The sequence below is a fragment of the Otolemur garnettii genome, unplaced genomic scaffold (assembly GCF_000181295.1).
Source record: "Otolemur garnettii isolate 467f Iridium unplaced genomic scaffold, OtoGar3 scaffold00021, whole genome shotgun sequence".
Taxonomy (NCBI): domain Eukaryota; kingdom Metazoa; phylum Chordata; class Mammalia; order Primates; family Galagidae; genus Otolemur; species Otolemur garnettii.
The window spans coordinates 16,423,698-16,434,533 of NW_003852416.1; the positions used below are offsets into that span (position 1 = coordinate 16,423,698).

A 10,836-nucleotide genomic window follows, 5' to 3' on the forward strand; every position below is an offset into this window, starting at 1 on the left:
GTTTTAAAGCAATAACTGAGAAAATGACATGAAGGCTGTGTTGACCAGTTTGATGGAAGTATTTCAGATTGCATGTGAAAACCCCACACTGTACCCCAGGAGACACACACACACACACACACACACACTCCACATACTCGCAGAGTTAACCTCTAGTTCCAGTTTGACAACCCAGGTTTTTTTCCTCTTTCCTGCATTTAACATTCAGATCTTTTTCAGTGAAAACTCTAGCTCCCCAAATATAAATATACTTATTTGCTTAGTCCTCTAATGGACACAAACTACTTCTATGAATCTACTATGTCAATTTTAAGATTTCTTTGCACCTTTTTTGTTGTTAGAATATATCCCACTGAGAGTATGCCAGCAGCATGTCATGTTCAGAATTATTTGGACTAATCCTTTCTCCCCCCTCTGTGTATAACATTGTTGATTTGATATACAGCTAAGTTCTTGAAGCAAGGGTGTTCTTATTTGAAGGGTAAGATGCTGTTGAGTCTTCTGACTCTGCTTTTCTTTTGTTTCTGCACAATTCTGAACCTCCACCTCTTCCTTCCTTCTTTCCCTTTACCCTCAAGTCTCAAGAGGCACCTTCCCCAGTCAGAGAAAGCTGACTTTCTCTCCCCAGGAGCAGCCCATGAGACTAAACCCCTGCCTTTTCAAGGCCCTTCTGTTTGATTTCCCGAGAGCTCCTCTTCTGACACCTCTACAGCAATCACCAGGCTCTGCTTGTTAGACTTAAGCCACGGCCCAAGGCTGGGCCCAAGGAAGAGACTACCTTGAAAATGTGGCATTTATGCTTGAATTAGAAAAATGAGAAACCATAAACAGGCCGAAAAGGGGGAAATAAAGAAATAAAAAAATGTAGTCTTTTTTTAACAAAAATCTCAGACACACTGTGTATCAAACAATACCCAGCCAAGGTTCACCTTTTGCCAGCCCCTTCTTCATGGCAAAATGTAAACACCTCTTCCCAGGAACATTTAATATTCCCAAACATTAATTTTACTATTGTCTTCTTTTTAGTCTTTAGAAGCAGAGATGAAGAAACTTCAAAACTCTATTCACGAAAGCACACAGAATTTTGATGAACTTTTGAAAAGACTCTTTGAAAGGAGAGTAATGGCAGAGATGGTTGTCAACCAGGTACAGAGAAGCTTTACCTACTCGACTTGTGACTTTTTCGTTTAGGGAGGCTCCATAGGCCTTTTATTGTTCTTAGAACACAGGCTAACACCTTCCCCAGTGTGGAGGCCCTGGGCCCCTCCCCAGCCTCATCTTTGCCACCCTCCCTCTTTTGATGTCTTACACACACCTGGCACCCTCGTTCCTCACAACTCTTCTGATTTACTAATCATACTCTCTAGCAACTTCCACGCCTCCTGGACTGTACTCATCCTTCAGGTCTCAGCTAAAAAGTTAGTTCCCTAGACCACTCTCTATCTTCCTACTATACAGGATGTCCATAAAATTCACGCAATTTAAAATAGCTGGCTATGGACAACTTTATGGACACCCTATATATTTTCTTCTTTTCTTTTCTATCATATATTGCTGAATTTTAATTTATGTGAGATTATTTCTTAATGTCTTCAGGAGTATGGACTACTTAATGCTTTCAGTCCCTTAAGAGTAGGGACTAAGATTGTCTTGTTCATCTCTATATCTCCAGCAAGTAGCAAAGGACTTGGTTTATAGTATATATGTGTGTATATCTATATAGAGAGATATACTCACACACATATATATGTGTGTGTGTCTATTTTTGGGGTTTTTTTTAATTTTTATTTTATTTTATTTTTTTTTATTTTTTTTGAGAGAGAGTCTCATTCTGTCACTCCAGGCCAGAGTGCTGTGGCCTCAGCCTAGCTCATAAACTCCTAGGTTCAAGCAATCCTCCTGCCTCAGACTCCTGAGTAGCTGAGACTACAGGTGCCTACACCTAGCTAATTTTTCTATTTTTAGTAGAGACAGGGGTCTTGCTCCCACTCAGGCTGGTTTCAAACTCCTGAGCTCACATAGTTTATATTGAATAAATGAATAATTCTCATGCCTGAAAGACCAGAAGAAAAACCCGTCTTAATTTCATTCAGCAGTAGGTATATAAATGAAGTGTGCAGTAGCTAGAAGCAAGAAAATCAAGGAGGGATGCCTTTAAATTGTGAGAGAAAACTACTTCTAACATGGGATTCTATTCCCACCCTCTCAAATGAGTTTAAGAGGAGAATAATGATATTTTGAGAAGTACAAGTCTCCCAAATTTGCATGCTCTCGTTCTCAGAGAGATATTGGAGGATGTGCCTCAGCAGAGCAAGGGGGTGAACAAGAAATGATGATGGAGCACTGAGAGATATGAAGGGCAGCTCCAGGAGGATGGCTGTCTCCTAGGATCTTAACAGGAACAGTATACAGGACTGGTCACATTTAACAGAATTTAATTTTTTTTTTTTTGAGACAGAGCCTCAAGCTATCCCCCCTGGGTAGAGTGCCATGGCATCACACTCACAGCAACCTCCAACTCCTGGGCTCAAGCGAGTCTCCTGCCTCAGCCTCCCAAGTAGCTGGGACTATAGGCACCCACCACAACGCCCGGCCATTTTTTGGTTGCAGCCATCATTGTTGTTTGGCGGGCCCGGGCTGGGGATTCGAACCCGCCACCTTAGGTGTATGTGGCTGGCGCCTTAGCCGCCTGAGCCACAGGCACCGAGCCAACAGAATTTAATGAAGGGACTTTCTACAGATGTATGGACAGGGTTAAGGGAAACAGCAAGGAATGATAAACATCTTGAGATTGGAAGCCATTGGCCACTTGTACCATCTCCAGAGCTAAGGGAAGCTTAGAGGCATGGGAAGAGAGCTGTCCTCATGGCTACAGGAAAGGGCTGCTTCTCAGGAGCTGTGGCCATAGACAGAAGACCATAAAGGGGGAAATGACAGGGAGGCATGTGTGTAAAGAGTGGAAGAAGGGAGAAGATAGGGAATGAATGTTCCTGTAGTAGTCATAACAGCCAAAAGGTGGAAACAATCCAGATAACCAACAGCTGTGAATGGATAAATCCAATATGGCTCCTGCATGTATGCAGTGGAATAATATTATATTTAGCAATAAAAAGAAATGAAGTGTTAATGCATGCCGTGACATGGAGAAACTTTGAAAACATGCTAAATCAAAGAAGCCAGACACCAAAGGCCACATACTGTGTAACTCCATTTATATGAAATATCCAGAATAGGCAAATCTATAGACTCATAAATTATATAAGTCACTGCTTTAGGGGCAGGGAGGAGGCCTATGGGAGGTAGAGGGTATTAACAGAAAATAACTGCTGAAAGATTTCCTTTCAGACTGATAAAATTTCTAATCAGACTGATTGTGGTAATGACTACACAACTTTCTGAATATACCAAAAACTAAAAATTACACACTATACTAAGATCATACACTTTAAATAGTGAATTGTGTGGTATGTGAATTATATCTCAATAAAACTGTTATTTAGAAAAATATATGCTCAGAACATCTTGTCACACAAAATAATTAGGGAATATCAAAAGGACTCAGGAGCCAACTTAAAATATCTCCCCTAATTAGACAATTTAAGATTCAAAGCTGGCAATAATCATAGCTAATTGAAACCTACCAAATTTATTTAGATTAATGAATTTGTCATTTTTAATAAGAAAAATGTTAATTGGTCACTTTCAGAGGATGACAGCCAGTTCATTATCTACAAACTGAGAAAGGGAGAGTATCAAGCATTTGTTCTGCCTTTCCTGTATGAACTGTGCCACTGGCTAACCAAACAGTAGATAAGGAGAAACAACTTTTTATTGAAGTCACCATTCTGCATCTCTTAGTGGGTTAATGGACCTTGACCTAGAGTAGCTATAGCTGCTGACATTACAGAAAGAAAGACAACCAGATGTTATATGTCTACTTGTCAAAGAACGTGGTCTCACTGTGGTCTTGTTAAAAGCAGCAAACCTAGATGTGATCAGGCCTCTGGACCCAGCTGCCAATCTTCAGGAAATACAAAGGATGAAGAGGCTGATGAGTATGTAGTCAGTAAAACCCAGACTAGGGAAAACTACAGAGACTGCTGACAACTAAAAATAAGGGAAAGGAAAAGAAAGGGATAAAAGGGAACATGAAGATTCTAAGAGAATTAAAAGATGTGACAATTTTTTAAATGAATAAGTTATACCATAATGCCTGTGTTTCTGTCTTAGTCCATTTTGTGTTACTTGGGAAGGAATACCTAAGGCTGGGTAATTTTTAAAGGAAATGGTTTATTTGGCTCACAATTCTGCTGGCTGGGAAGTTCAATACTGGATTTCTAGTGAGGGCCTCAGGCTGCTCCCTCTTGTGGCAGAAGGCAAAGGAGGATCTGCATGTGCAGAGACCACATGGTGAAAGAGGAAGCAGGAGAGACAGAGAAGAGTACCAAGCTCTTTATAACAACCTGCTCTCTAGGGAGCTGCTAGAGTGGCAGTACTCACTCGCTCGTGAAGGAGGGCATTAATCTATTCATAAAGGACCTATCCCCAAGACCCAAACACCTCCCATTAGGCTCTACCTCCAACATTGGGGATCGAATTTCAACATGAGGTTTGGAAGAGATAAATATCCAAACCATAGCAGTATACACACTTGGGCAATAAAACTACAAAGAAACACAAGGAAGTTATTACTGTAAAAGTCAGTATAGTGGTTAATGTTGGGGTTGAGATATTGACGAGGACCCCTGGAAGGTGCTTCTTCAGTGGAAAGTTCTATTTCTTGAATTGAGTGGTGATAACAAGGGTATTTTCCTCTAGAATAACTTATTAAACTACATGTTGGTATCATGTATTTGTCTGTATATGTGTTTTGCCTCATAGTAAAATGATGAACAGGCAAAGTAACTGAATAGTTATTACAACAACCTATATTCCCCCTTTATTTAAAGGATTTCTCTTATATGTCATAAACTTGTTGGATTAGTGTCAAGTCTATGACCATCAATAGAAAGTCCTTTCTCAGATAATAGTATTGATCATTCCCCCCCTCTTTTTTTCTCCCAAAATATTTCTACAGGAGGAATTGAAAATAAATAATCTTGTTTTTTCTTTACTGTTGGATGAAGAATTATGCTCTAGAGAATTATTCCTGAACAACTACCTTGCAAGGAAGCAGGTAGAGAAAGTAAGTGTAGGGTCTGGTGTCTGAGTACAAGCCTCTTCTAATAGCCATGTCATGTTTGAACAAGAGCTCACAGGTCTAGATGCTTTCTTGCTTCCTTTCACCATTCCTATTCAACCGTGTGTATCCCTTGGCTTCCTGTCTGGGACTTCGCTTGAGGGCTGGGTGAATATACGTTATGTAATATTATCTGATTCTGCATCATTTAGTCAAAAGAACTGTGTAGCTTTGGCACGACATGTGGTTTATAAAATGAGGCCATGTCATGTCATAGTTTAAAGCACCAGCTTTTAACCACTGACTGGCTGTGGGACCTTGGATAAGACATAAAAACTTTTTAGCTGTGTAGAAGGTCTTCTTTAGGTCATATTGCTTTCTCTGGACCATTGGATACTCTGCATTTTACACACAAAAAAATTGTCATACTGTGAAAAACTCTATCTCAATATGAGCATGAATAAATATGGTCCATTAAATATGGTTCACATAAGTTTCAACAGATGTCAGCTTTTATTAGTAGTATTAATAAAGGATATTTATGAATGCATAACATTATATCATAATGCCATATGAACTAACTTTTTTCTAAGAGTCTGTTAAGCAGTGTGTGTAAACCACCTTCTAAATATAACCCAACTCATTAACAACCCTGCAGCATACTAGATTACTTTCACAGATTACTTTCCTTCAGAGAGGCTGGGTGACATGCCTAAGTCACCCACTAGTATATAACAGAGCAAGAATTGGGACTGTGGAAATAGATGACGCCCATCCAAATGAGAATAAACAGAGGCTATTTAGTCAGAGTTTGGCACATAGCAAAGGAACTGGCCACTATCACTTGCATTTGGCAGAGACTGAAAGGCAGGCAAAGGACTGGGAAAGCTTTATAGTGAAAAGAAGGGAGGGCTTCAGGTACACCCTGATCAGAAGTTGTTGCCTTGAGGAAGCTGGAGGCAAACCAATTAGAAGGAGGACAACCTAAGTGTTTGGTTTGTGGAAAATAGTTGGCTTTCTCCACAGCCAAAGTTGGAAATGGGGACCAAAATTAGAGAATCTGGCAGTTATTGATCAAGTTCTAACAGTTTGAGGCTAGTCACTATAAAGATTGTGGGTTAGCTGGTTGCTGCAGGGGTTGTGGGTCAAGTTCTACTTTTATGAATAAAAGTTGTCTGTAAACATATTCAGTTTCTCAGAACCCAGGTCTGTGCAACTCCCAAGCCTGTGCACTTTCATCAGTCCACACTGTCCTGCCAAGAATGCAGGGTGCTCCATAGACTCACTGACATATAGATCTGGCTCTACTGAGAAGCAGGTGATGGAATGTTTATTCTTTCAAAGTCCTTAAATGGATTCTTTTCTTCTATAAATATCATCTGTAATGGATAACACACTTATTTAGTGCTAGAAAATCCCCTGTTCTTTTTAGAATCTCCAATATTTTTGTTTACATCAAAAAGTCTCCAGTTCCAATTAACTATTTCTAATGTTATTATAGTGCCAGACTTCAGAAGCCATCCAGAAAGCTAAAGAGAACCTCGATTTGTACAAGGAACACTATGACAACTTACTGGCCGAAGACAAAGTGAGAGTCATTATCTTAACAATGTAACAGAGTTATTGCTGCCTGGATTTGGGGAAGGATAAAAGGGATATAATTTAATTTCCTTACAGATTTTTTCCTACTATATTTTTCAGTTATGGGTAAACATCATTGTATGCCATTGTATATTTCTAAAAATCCCTTGAGTAAAATGAATTTTTATTAACTTCTCTGGTTTAAGCTTTCTCTTATGCAAAAAATAGGGAGATCATCTAGCTTTTAGGGATTTTTTTTCAACTTCAGGTTGCATATTCCATTAGCTGAGAAATCAATTTAGGCTATGACCAGAAGTTTTATAATGGAAAAGAATAAGATAGAATAGCCTAAAGAAGATGGAATGAAATGGAATAGAATAGAATAGAAGTAACTTGCATTCTTTGTAGGTACACTTAAACACTACTTTGGGAAACTTCTCTTTCCCAAAACAAAAAGTTTCTGAACAAAGTTGCAATCCTCACAATGATATGTTTGTCCTTAGGTTCTGGATCGAAGCTTTAAAAAGGAATTTTCTGATATTCACAGTCACCAAGTTGAAATACTTTACAAACTCTTTAAACGTAGACCAAGGTTTGTTTCTCCTCTGCTGTTATGTTTCTGGGAAAATGTTTATAAGTGAAAAGAAGTGTTGCTGAATTTCAGATTTCTTCTCCCAATTAGATGAAAATATTCAGTATAACATCTTTTAAGTGGACATATTTAAATGTCTTGATCACAATTCAGTGGTTTTTGAAATTATGCCTGTGTCTTATGGTAAGGAATGTAGAATAATGATTTCTTTTCATTATTTAAAATTGTCAAAGTATCTATGTAAGCATTTCACAATTGTAGGTTCTACTTTATACATAAAAGCAGTTCCTTTTAAGTCATAGATGGCACAATTTTTCCCAAGGTGTATTCAACAAATATGATTCCCCTGTAGTATGAATTGGAATTGCATATAATAGGATTCTAGGACTAAGTAAATTTGGGAGACATACTATTTTTTTTAATAAAAAAATGAATGGCTTTCTTTGCTGCAAAATTTCTCAGAACTTGTTTAAATCCTAACCCTACCACCTTTCAGTTATTAGCCTTTAGATCTCCAAGTAAAAGAAAAAGAGAAAGCAGTGTTTTACACAATTGTCTGGTCACAAATAGCTTTTTCCTTAAGATAAAGTTTGAAAAATGTCAGTATGAATAGTAGTAGATAGACATTTTCAAAAGAGTTCTAAAATAACCTGATTTTTTTCTTAGGATAGCTTTAGAATCACATACCATTGACTTTTAACATTATACTTTCAGATTCTCATAATTTTTCAGTCAAACATAATCTAAAATCATGGAATTTGTCACAAAGGTGTAGGGTAATTTCTGAGCTATGAAGTCTGACAATTAATTTAGTGAACTAATCCTTTAAAAAGTGCTACATACCTCATCGCTCAGTACTTTTGGTCACCTTCAAATTACTTCTCCTTGGGAAGCTATGCAGCAATGCCAGTGACTATTCCACCTTTCAAAGCAATTTGGAACTCTTTTTCTGGAATGGCCATCAGAGCTGTTGTTGTATTACGTTGTTATCCTGAATGTCAGCAAAATGTCTTCCTTTCAATATTTCCCTTAAATTTGGGTAAAGAAGAAAGTCATTGGAAACCAGATCAGGTGAGTAGGGAGGGTGTTCCAATACAGTTCTTCACTGGCTAGACACTCCCTCACAGACAGTGCTATGTGAGCTGGTGCATCGTCATAATGCAAGAGCCACACCTGTCTCATGCCAAGATTTTCAGTTAAGATTTTCCTGTTTTTCTGTTGATGTTTACTTGGTCTACTTTGCTTCTCACAGTCAGCCTATGATTTTCTTGACACACAATTTGATGAATTTTTGCAATGTTTTCATCAGTTCTGCTGTTATTGGCCACCCTGACCTCTCTTCATCAGTGATGCTTCTCTCCCCTCAGAAAAACATTTAATCTATTTGTACACTGCCATTTCCCCACAAATTTGTACTACCATGTCCTTGATTTCATTTTCACTTTTGCCAAGTTTAACAAGAAATGTAATGTATATTCAATGCTCTAATTCAAGCTCCAACATTCTCACAATGGCATATAAAAACATGCAACAATCATGAACACTGCTTAGCAAGACACCGCCATATTTCAACACGAACATAGCTGTGAGACACTGATATATTAAGGTTATGAAACCTTACCAAGTTGTTTGTACAGTACTGCCAACATAAGTGCATGGCGGCAAGTTTGTGAACTTAATTGTCAGACCTGTACAAACTCATTCTCTCACCTGTGACAGGTTACATGAATTTAGGAATTTAACCTAAAGCATGCCTCATGTCTTGGTTTCCCTATTTTTTTCTTTTTTTTTAGACAGAGTCTCACTATGTCACCTTTGGTAGAGTGCCATGGCATTACAGCTCACAGCAACCTCAAACTCCTAGGCTTAAGCGATTCTCCTGCCTCAGCCTCCCAAGTAGCTGAGACTACGGGTGCCTGCCACAACACCTGGCTATTTTTTGGTTGCAGTTGTCATTGTTGTTTAGCTGGCCCAGGCTAGGTGCAAACCCACCAGTTTCAATGTATATGGCTGGTGCCCTACTTACTGAGCTATGGGTACCAAGCCATGGTGTTCCTATTTTTAAAGGAGTGAGCTATAATAAGTCCAAGTACATTCCTTTTCCTTGTAAAGAAAGAAGTGAGACTTGTTGTATTTTGGGAAGCAACAGTAGGAAAAGCAAAATCTTTGTTGTCAAAGAGAGTCAGTTTTAAATCCTAACTCTACTACCTTTCAGATTCGTAGCCCTGGGGCAAAAGCTTCTCTCAGAGCCTGGCTTTCCTAATCTAGAGAAAGGAGATGACAATACAGTACTAACTTCCCAATGTCTTAGAAAGCACTTGATAGTGAGGGCCCTGCACAAATTTTTGTATCCCATTTCCTTTCCCATCTGCAGCCCACGAAAAGAAAACTAATTTATTAATGTAGATTAAAAGAGGCACTTCTCCAGTTTCACATACTTTTTCTTTTTTTTAAGTTTTTGGCCGGGGCTGGATTTGAACACCACCACCTTTGGCATATGGGGCCAGTGCCCTACTCCTTTGAGCCACAGGCACCGCTCCCAGTTTCACATACTTCTAAACATATTACTGGCTACTCACCTGCAAAGAAGATGCCAACAGAGAATGTGTAAGACAGAGCCAGAGAACACCCACACTTCTCCTGGGCATTTATTTGCCTGTTTATAATACACTGAAGGAAGACATATCCTAACATGGGTAGAGCTGTCAGTGCTGACCACAGGGACTTCTATAGTCCAGTCAGGGTCATCTGGAATACAGAGAGTGTGGGTGCTTTTCACTGTGGAATAGTCCACCCACTAGCCTTCAAGTGCCAAAGGAAAGTGCCTTACAGTGTATCATGCCTATGTCTGATTATTTAACATTTGGGTTTTTATGAGAATGTGAAATGTTGATGGGCTTTTCTTGATAATACCAGGATTCACAAGCAGAAAACACACTCAGAAACGATCATTATTGTCCCTTTTGGAGAACGACCAGGACCTGGCAAGTCAAATAAGGACAACTCTGCCCAGTTAATGAAAGCCATGGATGAGTTGGACAGTGTTAGTAACATGCCAGAAGGCTTGGACCTCTCTGTCTGGGAACATTTCTGCATAATCAGACGAACAAAAATGGAAAATGAACAGAAAGTATATAATTTAATTTCATTCTTAGTGTAATAGCAAATATATAGTTTACATAGTCAGTGCACAAAAGCTAATTATTTAGACTTTCCTGCTAGAATATAAGTTGGTAATAGTGATAATAAAATAATGAATAATATATTAACTTTAGTTCTATTGAGAACTAAGTGTAGGCTTGTGCTCGTGGACTGGCACTGTCCAAAATAGTGGCCACTGGCTACATGTGGTCATTGTGCACTTGAAATAAATGTGGCCAGTCCTAATTGAGATATGCTGTACATGGAAAATTTAGAACACTTAGTATTTAATAACAAAAAAAGAATGAAGGCTCGGCGCCTGTGGCTCAAGCGGCTAAGGCGC

The 10,836-nt window shown here is 38.8% G+C and overlaps 1 protein-coding gene across 1 annotated transcript in view; it reads left to right on the plus strand.

The window, feature by feature from the left end:
* CFAP43 (cilia and flagella associated protein 43) overlaps positions 1-10,836 on the plus strand; it is a 99,653-nt gene that overhangs the window by 82,620 nt on the left and 6,197 nt on the right. Inside the window, exons 28-32 of the mRNA XM_003787347.3 lie at positions 1,027-1,146; positions 5,078-5,185; positions 6,681-6,767; positions 7,264-7,352; positions 10,269-10,482. Of these exons, the coding sequence (XP_003787395.1) occupies positions 1,027-1,146; positions 5,078-5,185; positions 6,681-6,767; positions 7,264-7,352; positions 10,269-10,482 (618 nt within the window). The remainder of the gene's footprint in view (positions 1-1,026; positions 1,147-5,077; positions 5,186-6,680; positions 6,768-7,263; positions 7,353-10,268; positions 10,483-10,836) is intronic.